At 37.7% G+C, this 23,274-nt stretch overlaps 1 protein-coding gene across 1 annotated transcript in view; it reads left to right on the forward strand.

The window, feature by feature from the left end:
• The window catches only part of UBE2H (ubiquitin conjugating enzyme E2 H), a 150,203-nt gene that overhangs the window by 103,924 nt on the left and 23,005 nt on the right, over window positions 1–23,274 (forward strand). Inside the window, exons 4-5 of the mRNA XM_021002387.2 lie at window positions 15,100–15,139; window positions 16,188–16,240. Coding sequence (XP_020858046.1) covers window positions 15,100–15,139; window positions 16,188–16,240 — 93 coding nt within the window. The remainder of the gene's footprint in view (window positions 1–15,099; window positions 15,140–16,187; window positions 16,241–23,274) is intronic.

Here is a 23,274-nt window from a genome sequence, read left to right on the forward strand (position 1 = left end):
GTAGCTTTTCAAAAAGTTGTAACTCAGGTAAATTTCAAAATCTGGGTAAATATTAATTCCTAGAGAATAATAGCTAATATGGTATTCGGAGATGACTGGTGGACACTCAGTGCAAGTGCTGTAAAGTTACTAACCTATTGCTAACATTGCTAAATCAATCTTCTGTTTGGTTTTCCTTGGAACTGAGCTGTCCCTGCAGCAGCATTTTACCAAACAATATTTAATGGCAGTAGGTTGAGCATACCTATAGAATTTTCTTTACTTGGTCTCCTCTGTAAGTTGAAAGGTTTGTAAGCCTCTTGTAATTTGGCTTCAACCTTACTATTCTATTGAAACTGCTTTCTTCAAGGTTACCAAGTTATACCATAGTTTAGACCCTCATCATTATCATCTTCATCATCATAGCTTGCATTTATATAGCACTTTAAAATTTGTAAAGTACTTTAAAAAGTTCTCATTTTGTCCCCACAACAGTCCTGAGAGGTAAGTGGTATTATTATCCTCATTTTACAGATGAGGAAACTGAGGCAGACAAGCAAAGGCACTTGCCAAAGGTCACACGGTATCTGAGATAGGGTTTAAACTTAGACTTTTGTCACTCTAGGTCCAGTGTTCTGTCTGTTGTGCCACCTAGCTTCCCTCATCACCTCTTACCTGAACTATTGGGTTAGTTCAATAATCACTGCTTTTCATCTCTCCACTCTCTAACCCTTTCTTCATGCAGCTGCCAAAGAGCAGTTTATGATTTACAAGTATGTCTTAAGGAACGGGTCTGACCAAATTTTTAGTGGCTCCTTATTGCTACTATTCAGAATAAAATACTCACTTAGTTTGGTATTTAAAGCTATCTTCAGTCTAACTCTCTCCTTTCTATACTTAAATAATATTCCTCCCTTTAGTGCACTCTGCGTTCCAGACTTGCCTACCAGCTCGTCTTTGAATTTAGTGTATTACCTCCTCTCTCTTTACCATTGCACAGCCTGTACCTCGTGCCTGAATGTACACTCTCTTCTCACCTCTACCTGTTAAAATCGCTGTATTCCACTTCCTAATGCACTCCTCCTCCCCCCTAGCCCCTAGTTGTTAATGCTGTCTCCCTCTTGAAATGACTTTCTATTTACTTATCTGTGTGTGCTACATTGTACCCTACCATCAGTAGAACCAACACTTCCTGAAGGCAGTGATGTCTGTCCCCAGCCTCATGCCTTACAAGATGGCAGGCACATAATTCATTTGAAACAGAGGACCAGCCTTTGTGCAGCTTGGATTTTTTTTTTAATGTAGAATGTCTCTGGGCATTTAGTACCTAGTTAGCCCAGATTAACGGATTTGATCCTCCAAATGAGCTAGTTAGTTCTGTTCTGATCTGTACCCATATGTCTAGGTCAGGATGTGGATGAATCACTGAAAATCCAGTGGTTCTGATGGATTAGTTATTTTTTCTTCGGACCTGTGCTTCCATCAGTGTAGCAAAGCTCCCAGTGAGGAAATCTCTGCCAATATGTATTCCAGCTATTTTTGGTTTTATTGTCTTAGAGAGGTACCTAGAACACTGGGAAGTTGAGGGACTTGCTCAGAGTCACAGAGCCTCCAGAAGGTGTCAGAAGCAGAACTTGAATAGTCATCCTTGATCTACTACACTGTACCACCTCTTGGGTTAGTGATAATTTGTAGAAAAGGCTGTATTTGTACTTGAGAGGACACAAAAAGCCAGTAGGGACATGTTCTTTTCCCTTTCCTCTTCTGAGCAAAACATTTGGTGGTGGTTGCTTGTACAAAAGCTGAAGGCTTCCTACCAGTTCTTTCTCTTAAGTTAGGAGGCCTGCTGCTGTTTTCAGGGAGCCTGTGGTAACTTTAGTACCATATCTTTGTTATACACACCTGTATTTAAGCCAGTATCCCTATATTTCACCTGTAGTACCATCTCAGAATTGTAATTCATTCCCCTTCACCACTGTCTTGTTTCCTCCAATACTGGTCTTCTTGGCACAGGATCATAAATTGAGAGTTGAAAGTAACTTTTGTGGTCATTTACTGTAGCTCTCTCCTTTTATAGATTAGGAAACTGAGGCCCAGAGAGGTTAAATGATTTGCTGGGTTCATAATTTAGGTAAGAAATGATAGAGCAAGGATTTTCCCCTTCTGGATGTGCTTTTGATATTCTGGACTTCACCACCTTGACTCAGCTGCCTTCTCATCCTAGTACTTTCCTCAATACCGTAGCACACCCTTTGCTATTCTGGTTCTCTTCTCCAATGGTGAGCTCCTTCTGTGACCTCCATTTTGAGGATAGGCCTAGGCTGACTATGCTTTAGTCTCCTCCCTTTTTTTTTTCTCCCTTTTTTTTTAGTGAGGCAATCAGGGTTAAGTGCCTTGCCCAGGGTCACACAGCTAGTAAGTGTCAAGTGTCTGAGGCTGGATTTGAACTCAGGTCCTCCTGACTCCAAGACTGGAGCTCTATCCATTTCACCACCTAGCTGCCCCCAGTACCCTCCCTTCTGAGCTTCTGTTTCTCCAGATTGTACCACTGTGCCCTCCTGCGTGGGACTTGAATATCTCCAGACTTGGCTACCTTTTCTCTCCTTCACTCTCCTCCCCTACCCCCCACACCTCCTTTTTGTGCATGATGTTTTGACTTCCCTCATTAGAGGGTAAGCTGTCTTTTTGATGGTGTTTTTGTTTTCTAATGCTTAGCACCAATAAATGCTTCTTGTTTTGCTCTGTTTTGTCTTTTCTTTGTGAGGTATGTTAATGATAAGATCCAAGCTCTAGTACTTATATTTTTGTGAAGGAGGGAGGTTTAGTGACCTCTGCCATTGGAACTGAAGTTCTGTGGTAGAAACTAAAGACTTGACCAAAATGTTTATATCAGTAGGTGAGAAAGCTTTCATCTTGTCAATAAACTAGTTTAATTTAGAATTATCTTCCATCTATAGTCTTGCTGTAGGACAGTAATGCTTTCTTTATTCCAAATACAGGATGTCAGTATAACTTACTCTTTTTATATACTGAGATCTGCAAATGGGATTCTTTTGCTTACACTTGCATTGCAAAAACAGTAATTTTCTGATCTGTTCACAAATGATAGACTTATTTTATTTCTGTATTAGTAGAATTAGTTTGTTTTTAGCATTTGGCCTGATTATTGTAAAATGTGATTATTTTGAATTTATAAGTCATTTGTCTGGTCTCTCCCTTTGCAATTCACCTTGTTACTCTGAATGAATTTGCTGTCTTTTAATATGTAAGTAATTAGTCTTTGTATTTCACTATTACAAATTTTCTCTATTCTTAAGGCTCCTTTACCCCTCAAATCAAAGGAAACAAAAATTTAAGACTTAAAACTTGTTTGTGCCATGCCATCTATCTGTGAACCCAGTCTCTGGAGTTACTCAGAGCTGACTGCTTTATACCAGATCTTCTCCTAGGATTAGGCATGAGGACAGGTTGAAATGTCTAACTTGTTTTTGCCATGACTTGGCATGTTTTTATTCACCTACTGTACCAATTTGCTAAAAACTTGTGGGTCAGGTGATTTTTCACTATTAGTGAAACAGATGAGTCAATTCAAACACGTCTGTAATAGTTCCCAATTTATAAACTCTTGTGCTTTTATACCTATGTAAAGACTAATCATTTGCTTTCCCTGTATTCAGCAGTTCTTCATCATAGCCTACTCAGACTTCACCCAAAACGTGAGGGACAGGAGTGGCTTTAAAGTCACCTTTCTTCTTCTTTCTTCTTCTTCTTCTTTTTTGTAATTATTAAACCTGTGCCAAAATAGTTATTCAAAAGCTCTTAAGAAGTTCTGGGTTTCAGCTGTTCATTGAAAACACCATTATAAAATGTCTGTCAGGAAAGAAAATGTCACACCACAGAGATTTTAAGAAGGGCTATGGTTTACATTTAGCTTGCCTGCATAAAAGTAGTTTTAAAAAAATCATTCCCTCAAAATGTTATCTTCAAAACAGTTCTTGATTGCATGGAAAGAAATGTTGGGAAAACTCCCTTGTTTTGCAAACTTACATAGTTAAGGAGGTGACGGCAGTGCCAAAAGGAAAAGAAACATGTCAGGGGAAACATGTTCAGTCCTGAGAATATTGCTTCTCTGAGTTCCTGTCCTCTTCTTTCTACCTCTTCCCCCTTCATCCGGAAATTTCACTATTTTCTAGAACAGAAATGCCAGATATGGTGCTCATTGATTGGTGAGAACAAATTAAAAGGAGAAATATTATTTTCAGTGTATTTGCTTTGGACATTTTCTTTGTCATTTTGTTTAATATAACGAAAGAGGTTAACCTTAACCCAGAAAGTATCTTTTGGCAAGTGTTGACTTGTTCCCGTATATACCTTGTTATGGCTTTCAGTTTGAGACTATCTTGTTAGGATGCCTAGAAGTCTAAATGATTAGGTGAGCACATGTTTATTTCTTTATAGTCAAGGCAGTTTTAATTTTGTTAGTGTTGCATTGTATCCTTCTGAAAACTTCTAACAACTAAAGTAGCGATTTTATAAAATTACAGGGTCTAGATTTCTCAAATTCTGTCCCCTTAGGTCTTCTGTCAAGGCAGGGGAAACCACCTTAGTGTCCTTCAAATTATTTTGAAGGCTTGAGTATCCCAACTATGAATAAGATTGACGCTTTGGGCAAAGTATGGTAGTGTAAAGGAGAACTCTAATTCTCTTGTGGTTGCTGTTTGTGGCTGAAATGTGTACATTTGCATTATAAAATAACCACCATTTACTTAACTAAATGATTTTGAATAGCATACTCAATGAATAATTGATGGATGATGGTTTTCTTGATACTTTTGATTTTCTGGCTCTTGATGAGTGCTGGCTTCCCTGGATGAACTTTCACTTGTCTCCACTTCACCCTCTGCCCCCTCCTCTTCCTCTTGCTCATTGGTTATAGTTGGGAAGTTAGGCAATGTAGTTAGACAGTGCCTTGCCTCCATCCATATCTCCTACCTGACGAAGATATTGGTGGCTGTTGTCTGCTGACAACAAAGGACCTGCTCCTTTCTGTGCTCATTTGCAAACAAAATTCAGTTTCTGCCTAAGCTCCTGTCAACGCAGCCTTCCTGGCTCTTCTTTATAGCACTTTGAGTCCTACCTCGAACTCAGTGTTTGCTGTGGGGGGATTGGGATGTTGCTTGCCCCTCATTCCAACTCCAGATTCTTGCTCTACCACCATCACTCAGTAACCTCTCCTTTGAGGTTCATTCCATTCATATTTATCACCCAATTAAGTTATTCTTTCAGCTGTTGAATATTCATCTTCTGGATACTCTCCTTCCTTCCTCATTAAGTTCAGTGCCTGCCTGGTTCACAGTCCTCTCCACCTCAACTCCTGACCTCATATTAGGAGACTTCAGCATACAAATTAATGCTCTCTCAAACACCCTAATCTCCCATTTCCTCAACTTATTCATTTCCCGTGACCTCACCTCAGCTACAGATCACCTCAGATCTTGCTGTCACCCACAGTTGTTCTGCTTCCATGTTCATGAACTCTGGAATTTCCCATAATAGTCTGCTGTCATTCCATTCCTCCCTTTGCCAACCTCAGACCCTCTTCTTTGTGCTCATTGTGACCATCTGTCCTTCAACCCATCGCTTCTTTCTCAGAACATCACCCTGACACTATCTGTACCCCCCTCTCTTCCCCATCTTGACCCCTTGGTGAACTAGTTCAGCTCTACACTGCCTTCTTCTCTTGAGCTCCTTGCTCCCTTCTCCAGTTACTGTCTGTTGCGCCGCCAAGCCTCAGCCTTAGCTTATTTCCACCATCTGCTACCTTTACTCCTATTCAAGTGCTGCTGAATGAACCTAGAGAAAATCATGAGACCGTGCTTTCCACTGTAAATTTATATTGGATAATCTCTCCTGGGTCCTCATGGATACGAGACAGTCCGTTTTCATCTCCCTAATCAGTTCACTGTCCCACTCACCACAGTAGCTCTTGCAGATCTTTTTATCCCTCCTCAAGCTCCCATGACTGCTCTTCCCCCTGCCCACTGAGCTGAGAAACCTGTCTCATATTTCATTGGAAAAAACAAGCCTCTTTTCAAGACCTCCATCTTATCCCCTCCTCTGATCACATGTCCCAGATGCCTTCTGCTGTTATCTTTTCCTTCATCCCTGTCTCAGGGATGAGAGAATGAAGAGGGGCAAGGTAGACCGTTTTACATGCACAAGTGATCCCATTCCATCCCATCTTTAGCAAATTGCCACCTCTGTCATCCCCACTCTCCTACTTTCATCTCTTCCTCTTTACTTGCTGCTTTTCTACTGCCTGCAAATATCCCCATGTCTCCTCCTATCCTCAAACCCCCTCACCTGATCTGTCTGTCCTCTCTAGTTGTCATCCCACATCTTTAGTTCCTTTGTGGCTAAACTGGAGAAGGCCATCTACATTCAATGCCTCCAATTCCTTCTACTCTTTTCTTAACTCTTCACAGTCTGGCTTCCCACCTTTCCATCCAAAGTTGACAATGCTGTCTCAGTTGCCCAACCTAACGGCCCTTTTCCACCTCTCACCTGGATTATTGTCATAGCCTGCTGTTGGTCTCCCTGCCTCAAGTCTCCCCAATGTTCTAGCCCACCTGTCACTCAGCTGTCAAAGTAACCTTCCTAATCATGTCCACCCCTGCCCTCAACCCCCTTCCCCTTTCACTAAATTTTAGTGGATTCCTATCACTTCCAGGATCAAGTGTAAATTCTTCCTCCTTTGGCTCTCAAAGCCCTTCACAACCTGGCCCCCTCTTACCTTTCCAGCTCGTTATACCTTAAGGAAGCTCTTCACAACCTGGCCCCCTCTTACCTTTCCAGCTCGTTTCCCCTCCCCCTTCCTTCCCATCAGTAGTACTCTGCTGTCTAATGGCACTGACATCCTGGCTGTTCCTCAAACAAGGTGCTCCATCTTCCAACACTAGACATTTTCATGGAAGCTCTCTTCCTCCTCATCCTTGCTTTCTGGCTTCCTTTGAAGTTCGAGATAAATTTCCACTTCTATTAGAATCTTTCCCCAATTCTCCCTTAATGTCAGTCCCTTGACTATCTGCAGTTTATCGTGTGTGTGTGTGTGTGTGTGTGTGTGTGTGTGTGTGTGTGTACGTGTGCACACATATAGGTAAATAGTTGTATCTATATAGTCCCTTAGACCCTTATCTCGAGAACAAAGACTGTCTTTTTTTTGGGGGGGGGTCTTCATATTCCCAGTGCTTAGCACTATACCCGACACATAGTAGGTCCTTAATAATGCTTACTGACTGACTTGACTCCTTAAAGCATTTCTTTTCTGAGGACTTTCAGTAGGCCAGGCAAAATAAATTTTTTTTAAAATCTCATATTGATTACTTTAAGAAACATTGTCTAGTAATTGATATCTTTTTGTAAATGATTTCCATTTTATATCACCTAATCACTAGTTAGACTTAATTTCCCACATACTCACTCAAAAGTAGCTCAAGCCCCAAGAGACAGTATTATATGATAATTGCAGGCTTGAGCTTGGTGCTTCTGAGTTTGAATACTGCCTGGGCAGGGCATCTGTCTATAACTTTGGTTTAGTGACGTTTGGACTACCTACTTCACAGGAATCGTTGTGAGGAGCGCTTTGTAAAAACTTCATACAGTGCTATGCAAACGCGAGGAGCTGTTACGGGACCAAAGTCCCTACATAAAGTTTAGTCATGACCTTGCTTAAGTAGTTTTGGAGAATCCTGTGCTTTATACTCTGCAAAATATGGTGTAGTTTAGAGGTTTGCCAAAACCTACTTAGCAAACCTGAGATGAATTTGGCTAAGAGGAAAAGTTTCTGTTTATGTCTCTAAAGATATAATAGTAGTATGCCATTCCTAGGTTACTGTAGGAGCTCAAATTGTTCCATTCCTGTTAAAATATTGGGGAAGTATACAAGGCCTAGCTTCTGCTTGTGGGTCCAGCATACCATTATGTAGCTTCTATGGCTAGAAACATCATGCTGAGTCAGTGGCCTGCTACCCAAGGTTAGTCCTTGATATTCAGGAAGAGACCATGCAGCTCCTTACTTTTGATTCATTGTTCCCTCCACTGTTCCATAGTGTTTGCAAATTATTCAAAACATCCGGTCTTAAATTTACATTATATTTTTAGTCAATTCAGTTCTCTCAATGCATATTATAAACATTACATTTTCTGTTTATTGTGGAGTTTGGTCATTTTTTCCCCTCTTTTATTTAGGGGTCTTTTCATTTATTCCTTGGTTCAGATGTTTGGCTTTATTTTAGCCCAAGAAGAAGATTGATAGACTTTATTTTTAGGACCAAGTTGACAGTAATAGGATTTTAGAGGAAAAATTTTGCCAGGCTCAGATGCAAGACACTGATGAAAGAGAACAATTTTTCAATGTTTGTACTATTTTGAAAACTTGTATAGGCAATCCTTTTAAAAACATCTGTTTCCTGCAAATATGGTTTTGAAAGGCCCAGGACTCCTGTGGGAAATGGTTTCCTAAAATGGTGTCTTAAGTTGCTAACATTTCATTTCCCTTAATTGATCCAAGCTGCCATCCAAAAATTTAGGTTTAGCAACCCCTTTGGTGAGGAGACTTTTTTTTTTTTGGCTAGGACAGGAGTTCTTTTTTAAAAACATTTTTATTTGAAGTTTTGAATTCCAAATTCTGTCCTTCCCTTCCACCTACCTCTCTCCCTCTCTAAGATGGTAAGCAATCACATATAGGTTATACATGTGCAATTCTGTAAAACGTATTAGTCATTTTGTACAGGAAGACTTTGAATAAAAGAAAAAAATGAAAGTGAAAAATAGCATACTTCTGTATTCAAACATTATTGGTTTTTTTTCTAGAGGCAGAATAGTATGCTTCATTATTTAGTCCTTTGGGATAGGACAGGCATTCTTAACCTGGAGTCTACCAGACCAATTTTCTGGGAGTCTGAAAATATGGATGAGAAAAAACATCTTTATTTTCACTAACCTGCAACTGAAACTTAGCATTTCCTTCAGTTAGAGTGTAGGCAGCAAACCCTTTTTCTGAGAAAGAGGTCTATACCTTTTACTGGATTGCCAAAGCCAGGGGCCAATGGCACAAAAAAAAACCCTTAATCTGGGAGAAATAATCTTAATTATCCTTCATTTGTGACTGTTACACAGACAAAAATATCTTTGAATTACTAAACCTTAAACTAGTTGAGTAAGGGATCTCATTGCTGATTTTTCTTAGAATTGAACTGACTATACTGTTAAAGCCTTATTTAGAAGTACTTAGAAGTAACAGTTGAGGTCATTTGTTGTTGTTCAGCTGTATTCAACTCTTCATGACCCCGTGGACCAGACTGTCCATGAGGATTTTCTCGGCAAAGATACTGGAGTGGTTTGCCATTTCCTTGTCCAGTGAATTAAGGCAAACAGAGGTTAAGTGACTTATTAACCCAGGGTCACACAACTGTATGTCTGAGTGTCAAGTATCAGAGTTCAAATTTGAACTCAGCTCTTCCTGACTCTAGAATGCCCAGCATTACTTAAGTGCATCAGAGTTGTCAAGCAAAGTATTAGGTGAAGTCTGAGCAGAGAAGACCATTTATCTAGCCAGCATAAAGAGTATACCTAATAAAAGAATTGGTTGATAAATATGGCAAGACCTTGAAATGACTCAGTAGCAATGAAGATTATGTATGTAAGGTACTTTGTTTATTTTACAACACTATAAAGAATAGCTATTATTATTAGTGTATATAGTCTTGAGTAAGTATGTATTCTTGATGAAGGTATTTGATGACTGGAATTTCTCTCTTTATTACTACATCTTCTCCCTCTGGTCTTACACCAGTCAGTCAGCATTAATTTATTAAGCAATTACTGTGGGCTGGGCATGGTGCTAAGTTCTGAGGATACAAAGAAAAGCAAAAAATAGCTATTGCCCTTAAGCAAATATAAATTCCAGTGGGTGAAACAATATCTAATTAACTGTGTATAGAAGATATATATAGTCAATGGAAGTAATCTGAAATTAACCAGCTGATGGACCAGGAAAGGCATACTATGGAAGGTGGGCTTTGAGCTGAGTCTTTAAAGAAGTATTGTAGAGGCAGCTAGGTGGTGTAAGTGCATAGAGCACCAACCTTGGAGTCAGGAGGACCTGAGTTCAAATCTAGCCTCAGACACATAACACTTACTGGCTGTCTGACTCTGGGCAAGTCATTTAACCCCAGTTGCCTCAGGAAAAAAAAAAAGAAATGGTTTTGGGGCAGCTGGGTGGTGCAGTGGATAGAGCTCCTGCCTTGGAGTCAGGAGGACATAAGTTCAAGTCTAGCCTCAGATACTTGACACTTAGTAGCTGTGTGACCCTGGGCAAATCACTTATCCCTGATTGCCTCACCCCCCCCCCAAAAAAAAAAAGGTGTTGTAAAACCAAGAGTCTGTTGCAGGGGCAAAGCATTTCAAGCTTGGGGGCAGCCATTACCAAAGTAGGAAAAATATGGCTGAGGTGGTATATTTGAGCTACAAGTAGATCAGTGTAGCTTGACTATAGACTGCTTGGAGGGAGTAGTGAAAGGTAGGAAGGGGCCAGGTTATCAGAATTTCCTTCTTTATTCCCTTCTTCTTGTCTTTAAGGAGAAAAAAAAAGATAACAGGAGTTTTTAAATCTAGCAAAAGGCTAGAGTCCTAATTCAGTAAATATCTCTGTTGTCCTTGTTAGGTAGAAGCATTTCCCTTTTTAAAAAATTTTTTAGTTTATTTTTAGTTTTCAACAATCACTTCCATAAACTTTTTTTTTATTTTAGTGAGGCAAACGGGGTTAAGTGACTTGCCCAAGGTCATACAGTTAGTAAGTGTAAAGTGTTTGGTCTGAGGCCAAATTTGAACTCAGGTCCTCCTGACTTCAGGGCTGGTGCTCCATCCACTGCGCCACCTAGTTGCCCCCTCCATAAGCTTTTGAGTTTTAAATTTTTCTCCCCCTGCCTCCCCACCTCCCTCCCCAAGATGGCATGCAATCTGATATAGGCTATACATATACATTCCTATTAAACGTATTTTCACATTAGTGATATTGTAAGTAAGAATTAGGACCAATAGGAGGAACCACCAGAAAGAGGAAACAAAACATAAGAGAAGGAGAAAAAATAGCAAATAGTATGCTTCTGTCTGCATTCAAACTCCATAGTTCTTGCTTTGGATGGGGATAGCATTTTCCATCATGAGGCCTTTGGAAATGTCTTAGATTCTTGTATTGCTGAGAAGGGTTAAGTCTATCAATATTAGTCATGGCACAGTGTGGCTGTTATTGTGTATAATGTTCTCCTGGTTCTGCTCCCTTCACTCAGTAGTATCTCTCCATACAAGTCTTTCCAGGTTTTTCTGAAGTCTGTTTGCTCATCATTTCTTATAGCACAGTAATATTCCATTACATTCATATACCATAACTTGTTCAGCTATTCCCCAATTGATGGGCGTCCCTTCAATTTCCAGTTCCTTGCCACCACAAAAAGAGCTGTTATAAATATTTTTGTACATGTGGGTCCTTTTCCCATTTGTATGGTCTCTTTGGGATACAGCCCTAGAAGTGCTATTGCTGGGTTAAAGGGTATGCACATTTTTATAGCCCTTTGGGCATAGTTCCAAATTGCTCTCCAGAATGGTTGGATTAATTCACAACTTCACCAGCAGTGTATTAATGTTCAGATTTTCCCACATCTTCTCCAACATTTATCATTTTCCTGTTTTGTCATGTTAGCCAACCTGATAGGTGTCATTTGGTACCTCAAAGTTGTTTTGATTTGCATTTCTGTAATCAGTAGTGATTTAGAGCATTTATATGTGACTATAGATAGCTTTAATTTCTTCTTCTGAAAACTGCCTATTGATATCTTTTGACCATTTATCAGTTGGGGAATGACTTGTATTTTTATAAATTTGACTTAGTTTTTTATATATTTTAGAAATGAGGCCCTTATGAAGAGACACTGGTTGTAAAAGTTCTTTCCCAGTTTTCTGCTTCCCTCCTAATCTTGGCTGCATTGGCTTTGTGCAAAAATTTTTCAATTTAATGTAGTCAAAATTATCCATTTTGCATTTTATAATGTTCTCTATCTCCTGTTTGGTGATAAATTCTTCTGTTCTCCATAAATCTGACAGGTAAACTATTCTTTGCTCTCCTAGTTTGCTTATAGTATCAACCTTTATGTCTAAATTGTGTACCCATTTTGACTTTATTTTGGTATATAGTATAAGATTTTGTTTTATGCCTAGTTTCTGCCATACTCTTTTCTGTTTTCCCAGCCGTTTTTGTCAAATAGTGAGTTCTTATCCTGGAAGCTGGGATCTTGTTGGGTTTATCAAACAACAGATTACTATAGTCATTGACTGCTGAGTCTTGTGTACACTGTGTTTCTTAGCCAGTACCAAGTAGTTTTGATGATTGCTGCTTTATAATGCAATTTAAGATCTGCTGTGGCTAGGCCACCTTCCTAGCATTTCTTTTCATTAGTTCCCTTGATATTCTGGACCTTTTGTTCTTCCAGATGAATATTGTTATTATTTTTTCTAGCTCTGTGAAGTAATGTTTGGGTAGTTGGATTGGTGTGGCACTGAATAAGTAAATTAATTTAGGTAGAATTGGCATTTTTGTTATATTAGCTCGGCCTACCCATGAGCAACTGATGTTTTTTCCAGTTATTTATATTTGACTTTATTTGTGTGAAAAGTGTTTTGTAATTGTGTTCATATAGTTCCTAGGTTTGTTTCGTCAGGTATACGCTTAAATATTTTAGAATGTGTACAGCAGCTTTAAGTGGAATTTCTCTCTCTGTCTTTTGCTTTTGGGCTTTGTTGGTAATATATAGAAATGCTGATGATTTATGTGGGTTTATTTTAACTTTGCTAAATTTGTTTATTATTTGAAGTAGATTTTACTTGATGAAGCATTTCCTTTTTTAGCTATCTGCATTGATTGTTAGATTGAAATATTTGAAAATTCTAGGTCACTTTTTTAAAAAAGCACTGACTGCTCAATGTAGTATTTATTTTAACTATTGACTTTGGGGATGAAATGGAGAGGTAATGAAAAGTTATTTAGTTAACATGGTGCTGTATATAAAGAATGCAAAGATAGAGTGCCTCAATCAGAAAGACCTGGGTTCAAATTCTACCTCTGATATATACTGTCTGTGTGAGCCAGAGGGAGTGTCCTAACCTCTAAGTGTGCAAAACAACTCTCTAATACTAAGTTGAAGAACCATTTCAGATTAGCGTCAATAGGAAGGGTTTCTTCACAAAGAGTTTCTTACAGAAGTGAACCCTGTCACCTCTTCTTCTCTCCTCCCTGCCAAAAAAAAGTGACCAAGCACAGGAAAACAGCAAAAATAGAAAGGAAACAAAGTATAAGAATGAAAGGCAATCTTAGGGGATGTCTAAAAGGTTAGATTGAAATTAGATTTTAAACTTTTGAAGGTGATGAATATAGATGGATCCATTCAAAGTAAGAGAGAACACTGTTATAATCTAACATCAGATTTGATATTAGGTCTTGATTTGCCTAAAAATACCTTAAATTGATCATAACCAAAGACAGATTAGCTGAGGGAAACGTAAAACTAGTTTTAGTTGAGGAAGAAATTTCTTTTGTTGAAAGAGCATTGTGTTTGGTTCTGAGCACCTTGTTTTAGGGAAGACATTGACCAAGTGGACAGTGTGTCAAGAGGATAGAGATCAGAATGCCAAAGGTGTAGAAGACCTTGCCATGTCAAGATCGGTTGATGGAACTGGGAATGCTTAGGAAGGGAATGATATATGATAGCTGTCTGGAAGTCCTTGAAGAGCTGTCCCATGGAAAAGAGATTAGGTTTATTCTGCTTCTGACTCCCTCTCCTGCCACTAGGGACAATTGGCGGAAGTTTCAGAGAGGCACATTTTGGCCTTTCAGGGTCTTGCAGCTTGGCTTCAGAGTACCTTTTCAGATTGTTCCCCGTCGTACTCTGTGTTCCTGCCAAACCTGCCTACTTGGCATTCCCAGAACCTTGCATTACATTTTGGCTTCCCTTCCTGCAATGCACTCCTCCTAAGTCTGAGACTCCTTAGCCTCCTTTGATACTGAGCTGCCGTGAGCTGTTAGTGATCTCTCCCTTCTCACATTGTCGTGTGTTTTCTTATCTGTGCAGATGCTCTGTCTCCCTGAGTAGAATGTTAGATCCTTGAAGGCAAGAAGTATTGTTTTGTCTTTTAGTCCTCAGTGTCTAGCACTTAATAATTGGTGGTTGGATTGAATGGAAGTAAGAACTTAATAATAAAAAATCAGTTATCCTCCAGTGTAATAGTTTTTTCAGGAGATAGTTTAGTTCCCTCTTGGTGGAGGTCTTCAGGAAGCTGGATGACCACTTGTCCTGAATAGTGTAAGTGGGGGCACCCTGTTTAGGCACGATTTGAACTAGATGGGCTTTGAGGATCTTACTAAACTCTGATATTGTCCTTCTCTGTTGCATGCTTGTTAATTCAGGAGAATATGATAGTACGCATTCAAAAACAATACTAAGTTAAGAATACTGAGCCATTTCTCAAGACCCTGTAGTTTTCTTCAAACATAGATTTCCAGAAATGAGCATAATGAAGATGAAGGATGTGTTTTATTTCGGTGAGTCATTGTTCTTGTAAAATGCCTAAGTTAACTGGCTGTTCTGAGGTTTGTGAAGTTTAGTGCCTGCCCCTAATATATCTGGGTAATGCCCATAAGAAGAAGTTAGTATTGACCAGTAAAGGTTTGGATATACTCACAGTGTGAAACATTTAATGTTTGGCATTATTTTCTCGAAGGAAACTGTTAATTTAAAAACAGAACAACAGCTTTGTTTGAAAGTATTTGTACGTAGGAAACATCAGTTCTCCCTTCCTTCAGATTGTGGCCTGCAAGATTGTATAATGTGTTTCTGTAATTAGAGTTATCTTATTAACTTTGTAATAACAAAAACCTTTTGTTTTAAAATAATTTTTGTGTATATTGTCACATTTATTTTGAAGTGTTGAAATTATTTGAGAGAGCTCATTTGAAATCTACAAACTGTTCTTTGGGTATTTTTTGCTACTAATTAACATTTCTTTTTACAGGATTCATGAATAAAATTTTCCATCCCAACATTGATGAAGCGTAAGTAAAATTTCAAATAGTTTAAAAATTTTAGTAGGAAGCACTTTTAATTAGAGAGCTCTCCTGTTTTTGTTTTGCTCTTACAAAAAAACACAAAGATATATTTTCAGAGTCTACCAACATTTGGAACTGTTAATTGTAGAAGTTTGATACTGTGAAGGAGTTTGCTATAAGACCGCTGTATTTCCTCACCACCTTAGCTAGGGTTCTATTTACTTATACCTAATATTGAGAGTATATACCTCACCTCATTCTCTTTGCATAGGTACATTGTCAGAGTTCTGTTTATATATAGTACCCTTATTTCCTTTTTCAGCCCTCAAAACAATGTATATACTTAATTTTTTCCTAATTTATATCTATTTATTTTTACTTTAAAAAAATTGTTTCAAATTTTCTCCCTCCCTCCAGCCTCTCCCCCCCAATCCATTGAGAAGGAAAGCAATATATCAGTTATATTTGTGAAATTGTGCAAAACATTTCCATATTAATCATGTCACAAAAAAAGCCAGAAAAATAAAAACAGTAAAAAAAAATGTACTTCAATTTGCAGTCAGTTCATCAGTTCTTTCTCTGGGGGTTTGAGTTAGCTTTGTTTTCATTATGAGTCCTTTGGGACTATCTTGAATGGTTGTATTGATCAGAGTAGCTAAGTCTTTCACGGTTAATAATTGTTCAATGTATATACATTTTAAAAAAACTATCAATGAAAATGAATGTAATTGTAGTTACAGTTGAATCTCATTTTTATTGTCATTTAAACAAATATAGATGTGCTTTTTCTTCATTTTAGTTGTGATATAGCGAGACCTTAAAACTGGATAGGATTGTTCTGTGGTCTACATCTACATCATTTTTGAGCTAATCTAATTATGAGCATCTTAGCATTGTTTTTCTGCCATAAAAAATTTACTAAGTTGATGTGATTATTTTATAAAATGATCGGTTAGATAATAATCAAAATATGCTTCATTTTTTATGAGAAATAAAAATTGCCAGACCCAGGAGACTAAATTTCTTAAAATGCCACTTTTTCTGTCTTTTTCAGGTCAGGAACTGTGTGTCTAGATGTAATTAATCAAACTTGGACAGCTCTGTATGGTGAGTGTTTTAGTGGCTTATTTCTGAATGGGTGATGAGATAACTTCTTAAAGAATGTTAATTTGGTTTCTGTTTGCTTATTTTGTTTAACTTTTCGTTGGAAATTGTATCCCCATTTTGTAGACTTGGTTGGAAAATTCATTGAATTTTATCTGCTCTTAACAAATATTGTTTGCTCTTAAGTGCAGAAGTTTTAAAGTAGTAATGTGATAGAAAGTATTGTGTATGTATAGATGATAAAAATATGGTTTGTGTGAATTTATGTATACCTTTTTAGTCTTGAAGAATCTCTTTTTAAACCTGAGAAATTCCTTTAGGGAAATATGTTTTTGAAAAGAGGTTATGTTTTTGGGGTAAAGATTTTCTGTTTCACAGTGCACCGACCAGCCTTGTCTGGTTCTCTTTTAGGAATAGAGAAGATAATTTAGCTTGCATCATTGAATTCAGCTAACATTTATAAAGTACCTACTTCAGGCTAGGTGCTGGAAATAGAAAGACAAAAGCCAAACAACCCCTGCCCTCAAGGAACTTTTACTTTGCATATTATATTTTTTATGTATTTTTATTTATATATAATTTTACAGATTACAGTGCTAATTTTTCATCTCTCTTAGATCAGCAGATATTTATTCAGTGCCTGGGTACAAAGTTATTATTGTAAGCAGTTGGAGAAATAGAAGGAAAAAGGAGACATGGGTCATATTCTTAAAGAATCTTGTTTCAGAGAGGAGACCAAAAAAAGTTAACTAAAAATACAGGGGTGACATATCATTACAGAGTACAGAGAAATACATTGTTCCTCTGGGACAGAAAGGATTCTTTTTGAGAAAGCCTCTGAGTTTGTTTGTTGTTGTTGTTGTTTTACATTAAAGATACCTAATCTTTATCCATGAGCAGTTACTGCTGCCTAAACCTGGTGTCCTAGTTTTTTAGGCTAAAATATTGGTTGACAATCAAAGAGGGAATGCTGATTAGTGCCAGCACCTGGTTTGTCTTGGATTTTTCCTAGGCCTTCCTGCCGTTCAAGAATTGATTATTTCCTAACCTTGCTTACCTTAAGAAATCTGAGGGGAAGTATGGTTTACGGGGAATGGGAAAATGACACAGCAAAGAACACACATTCTGAAGTCAATTAAACTGTCTTCTAAAGATGAGTAGTTTTGATCTTACATGACAAATTCCCTGGAGTATCTAATATGATGGTGTTTTTTTTCCTTTTTTTTTATGATGGTATTTTCTTAAATTACACTTGCAAAATATTTAGATCAGATACTACATGCTGACTGTAAAAAAGAGACTTCCTTAGATTTTTTATTTCTTTAACTTTCATCAGAAAAGGTTTTTGTTTGCTAATCCAAGGGACCCTAACGCAGATTTTTAAGAAAAAGGAAGGCTGAAGTGACAAAGATGTTAGCATATTTTTAGTACTTTATATTTTACGAGTAACAACAAATTAAACTAAACTACATTTGTCAGAGTAAACAAAGTATAAATTTCAGCATTATGTAGTTAACATGAGTTAGCAGTGTTTCATTGTGTTTGGACCTTTCAAAGAACAAGACTGTGGAATACATAAACGCAGGCATGAGAAGCTGTTTTGAAGATTAAACAAAATTTTTTATATTGTCTACTCAAAACTGAAAGGGTGGGTTCCTCATAGTAGAGGGTTAAAAGCAAGCTATGGCATGTTGAAAGTAATTGTTTTTGGAGTACAGCTAGGTGACGTAGTGGATAGAGGACCGGCCCTGGATTCAGGAGGACCTGAGTTCAAATGCGGCCTCAAACACATAACACTTACTAGCTGTGTGACCCTGGGCAAGTCACTTAACCCCCATTGCCCAACTGAAAAATCAAAACAAAACAAAAGTAATTGTTTCTGTACCACTAAAAAAGAACTAAATTAAATGACTGGGAAGAATGTCATTTTCAGCCCTCAACCGAAGATCCCATGTAGTTTCTTCATTTTTTAAATTTAAAAATGTATGAACTTAACCATCAACAAAGACAACCAAATAAACCTATTAAATAAAAAATAAAGTCTTACATAAAATGCTTAGTTTTTACCAAGTAGAACCAAATGAATTAACAAGCCACAATACTTTGATACCTAAATGGAGGAGGTTTCATCTTCTCAATATGGTTATTTTCTTTCCATGGTGCAGATTGTGACCTATCCTTACTTTATTTTGTGATCCATTTTCTGGGTGAGGGCATTTGCATTTGCATTTGCTATCTCCCCCCACCCCCAGCCTTATATATAATTTAAAAATCTGTAATAAAAAGATAATTGTCATAAATGTTTAGTCTTCAGTTTGTCCATTTTCTATAGCAGACTTTGCTCTGAGATCTTAGTTCAGAAGGCAAAGTAGATAATTTGACATTAATAGCCTGTAGGAAAAAGTTGACTTAAAATTAAATACTCAACTAGAAAATGAATGAACTCAATTAGAAAAATGAAATATTTTTATTTAAGTTCCTATATTTCTGTACAAATTAAATGGTTGTAATTTTGAAGGAGATGATCATAAAATTATATACACATTTTATCCCAAGACACATAATCATCTAGCGCAGATCTAGACTATATCACAATCTGTCGATCTATGTATCTGTCTATCTATCTGTCTTTTCCCAATGAAGTTTTACATGCATGTTTTCTAAAATCAGTTTTTTAGGGGAAGGAATCCAGATCCCAAAAATACTTGTCCTATTAAGGAATTTGTTGGGACTTAAATCCAGAAGTCTAGTAGAATGATGTGATTTTAGCTGTTGTAAACTTGCCTTTGTATTCTACCTTTTGATTGATTACCTTTCTACTTTAGAATAATGATCAAGGTCTAATAACTTCATTGAAACTGTTGCTGAATGCAAAATCCTCTACCATTATTCTTCTGATTTCCATAAACTTCTTTAGTCAAGTGGTAGTCAATGAGTATTAGTATTAAGTGCCTACTTTGTGCCTGTCTCCTCAAAGGCTGCATGAAATTCACCTAATATCATTTGACCATGTCTGATGTGGTAAATTACCACTCTTCTGTCATAGACTCTAGTGAGTTAGAAGATTTAGTTGATTTCCAAAGTTGAAGCAGTTTATTCAGACACATTATCTCATTAGCCAGTACTCAGGTATTCACCTGCATATTTACATTCTGTTGGTGTAAAAGTTTACAGAGAGAAGGAAAATGTTTTGCCTTAGCAATATAGGGAATCAACAATTGGTGAAGAAGTGAACAACAATGGATAACTCAGGAATTTTGTGACTAGGGAAGGGGAAGAGGAAGAGTTTTCACCTGCCCTTTGATAATTTTATAGTATTAAAAGGTTGTTTGGGGCACTGAAAATGTAAGTGGTTTACCCACGGTCATGCCGTCTTATGTGACAGAGATGAGTAGTATGAGGAGGCAGAAGCATTCTTGAACCCAAGTCTTCCTTCTCCCAGACTAGCTAGTTCCTGTGCTGCTTCCTTGATTATCAGGATTTTTCCAAAATGTACCTAATGCTTCTGTGACATGGCTTAAAGTTTTTTAAGCCTTGAGTATAATTTTACTTTTTTTTGTGAATTGGAAGAAGTTTTTGGTACACAGCTTAGGGGAAACATCTTAAGCAATCATTTAGATATTAGCCAAACATAACTTTTGTTTCAAGATACAGCATTTTTTTGAGCTTGTGTTTGCAGTGTTTCTATCCTTTTATGCCAAGTGAAAGTCTATGTTTTTTGTCTGCATGGATGATTGATTGGTCAACAATTACTATTTGAATAGGGTTGAGAAATCAGTATTGATGTCCACCACAAGCATCACACTGTCTTTGGAACAGATTTCATAACAAGTCTCTTAGATACTATATAGGCAGAGCACTTTATTTCCAGGAATATTCAAGAAATGTCAGTTGTGGTAGATAAAGTGAGAAGAAATGTGCTGAGACTGTTGGATTTGATGATAACCTTCAATGATACTTCATTCTGTGACTCACCTTCAATATATAACATATCATCCAAATGCTAGGAAATCTTCAGATAATATTGGTATAGGGCCCAAAAGTTAATCAGCTATACACAGCCTAATATACCTTGAGATTTAGAACTTATTTGGAATTCAGTAGTGATGCCCCTTTCATGATGGTCTGCTTTAGAGCTATCAAGTAAATACTCTGTTTTGTGAAGTTCACGACATAGACTAGCTCTCGCGCTAAACGGCCTTCATCTCAAAGCTGGTGCTGCAGAATCTGCAGTTAATTTGCTGTTTCCTTTGAGAACTTGACAGAAAGGTAATGTTCATTTTGGCCCCGGGGTAGTTCCAATATAGGCAGCTAGGTGGTGGAGTGAATAGAGCTCTGGGCCTAGAGTCAGAAAGACCTGAGTTCAAATGTGGCCTCTTATGCTTACAGGCTGTGTGACCCTGCGCAAGTTATTTAACCCTGTTCACCTCAGTTTCCTCATTTTGTAAAATGATCTACAGAAGGACATGGCAAGCCACTCCAGTATCTTTTACACGAAAACCCCAAATGCAGTCCCAGAGAGTCGGACGTACCTGAAAAACAACTGAACGACAGCAAAAGTTCCTACATGTCTTACAACTTAATTTGTGGACTTATACTCCAGTTTGTTTCCTTTTTTAAAATCTAGGATTTATCATGTAGGGAACAGTGGTCTCCCATGTTCATCAACACTTAACCTTGGAATTAGTATGAAGTTACGTATTGATAGTTCTTACTGTTCAAACATTATAGAACACTAAGTTTTTGCTCAGTGATTAAAAGCTTGATGCTGAATTTAAGTGTGAGCTGCAAAAAAATACCAGAATAGCTGGTTACCTATTAACTGCACTTATTTATATAAGGTTAATAACAAATCTTGTAGTTGTGATGATGCTTTTGATTGCAGTCCATAAGGTAAGAAGGGTCACACCAGGTTTGCACTTAAACAAGAAGACCTTAGGATGAATATCTAAGAAATGAAAGAAATAATTTTATGATTTAAATGACAACAACCCATACTCTGAAGATCTACAGCCATGTTAAGAGTTATAAGGAAGGGCCACATAAATTTTGATGAGAAAGAATTAACTTCCTTCAGATTTCAGTTTGAGTAATTGCATTGTTTCTTCAGTTTTCTGCAGTTGTCAAATATAGGGGATTTTATACATGAAAAAAACCCAGCATATTTCTGGGGTTTGAGGAACAATATTATTTGATAAGTAGATCAGAATCTTTACAATGGTTTCTCTTAAAGGGCCAAATAGTATGTCTTGGTTTGCTACTTTAAAAATGTTCTTGATGTACTCAAAATGTTTTAGTGTCCCATGCTTTTGATAATTGCCCTTTTCTACAGCAACAGAGTTGTCTGCTTTTGGTTTATGGACCTTATAAGTTATTATTTTGGAGTAGATGTACCCAAGCATGCTGAATTCTTCAGTGATTGTTTCAGTGCTTTGCTCTTGAGTATAGTTTGAGTATTTCTTGGTCTTCACTTCCACCTGCAAGGAGTTCTTCCTATTTTTAAAAGGTCTAGTTCTGATTTTTCATTTTGCAAGCCTCTATTAAACACCTTCCACGTAAAGCCCTGTGCAAGATATAGATAGTTTCAGTAAGACGTAACTCTTGTCCTCATGAAGCTTGCAGTCTAGTAGAGGAATAAAACACAGATAACTATAATTCATACTATTACATACTTAAGGAAATTTTAAAAAATACTCTTAGGTCAGAGGTAGAAGGTCATTACGGACTTCCAGAGAGGGAGCAGGAGGCTTCTTGGAGGTAGCATTTGAGTTAGATTTTTAAAGGAGGTATAGGATAAGAAATGCATTCTAGGCAAAGGGAACAATGTGAGCAGAGGCAGAAAGAGGGGTAATTTCAGGGCATGTTCAGGGAAGAGCTTAGTCCAATTTGAATAGATTGTAGAGTTCATGGAGAAGAGAGGAAGAAGTGAGCTGAAAAATAGACTGTGAAACACTATGAAAAGCCATACATGCCAGGCTGAGGAGTTTAAATTTGCTCAGTGGGTAGTAGGCAACAACTGAAGATTTCTAATCAAAGAAGCAATGTGACCACATTTATGTAGAAGAATTTATGTAGAAGAAAAGTTATTCTAGCAACGGCATATGAAGGATGAAGTGCGGGCAGGAAGACCTGTTTTGAAGCAGTTTTCATAGCCCAGTCATCCTGAGGCCCTCTGCTGGGATGACAGCAGAGAAAGAGGTTTGGAATTGGAATTGACAGGACTTGGTAACTGATTGCATGTGAGAGATGAGAGAATGGGAAGAGTAAATGATATTCCTGTGGTTTTGATCATAGGAACAAAGATTGATTCCTGATTAGAGTGAACGAGCTTGCCAAAGGAGAAAGTGTAGAGAAAGCAGGAAGGCCAAAGACAGAACCTTGGAGAACAGCTTCATTGGAGGGGGGGGGGTGTCAAAGAAAGCAGGAATCCACAAAGACAGCAGAGGTGAAGTGCTTAGGAAAGGAGAACCAAGAAAATGGGGTATTCCTGAATTCAAGGGAAAGAAATAGATTTGGTAGGAAAGGGTGGCAAAATAGTGCTAAGAACTACAGGGGTTGAGGGATACTAAGAACTGAACCAAGGTAATTGGGGTCGGTGATTAGGAAGTCATGGGTGCCCTTTAAGAGCAGCTTCAGTTCAGCAGTGGGGTTGGATGCCAGATTCCAAGAGTTTAAGGAGAGTGTGGGACCTGAGGAAGTTAGTCAGTAACCTCTCTTATGTGGTCATTACTATGTTCCAGAAACTCTGCTAAACACTGAGGATACAGAAAGAGGCAAAAAGGGCCTGCTCTCAAAAAGTTCACAGTCTGATGGGGGAGATACACAAATAAATAAACAATATAGTTTTATATATAGCATAATTTTGAAGTAATTCACAGAGAGAGGGCACTAGAATTCAGGGAGACTAGAAAAGTTTGCTGTAGAAAGTGGGATTTTACCTGGAATTTGAAGAAGCCAGGAGGCAGAGATGAGGAAGGAAGACATTCTATATTTGGGGGACAGCCAGTGAAAATACCTGAATTTGGGAGAATGACTTA

The sequence above is a fragment of the Phascolarctos cinereus genome, unplaced genomic scaffold, assembly GCF_003287225.1.
Source record: "Phascolarctos cinereus isolate Bilbo 61053 unplaced genomic scaffold, phaCin_HiC Scaffold_1;HRSCAF=81, whole genome shotgun sequence".
Taxonomy (NCBI): domain Eukaryota; kingdom Metazoa; phylum Chordata; class Mammalia; order Diprotodontia; family Phascolarctidae; genus Phascolarctos; species Phascolarctos cinereus.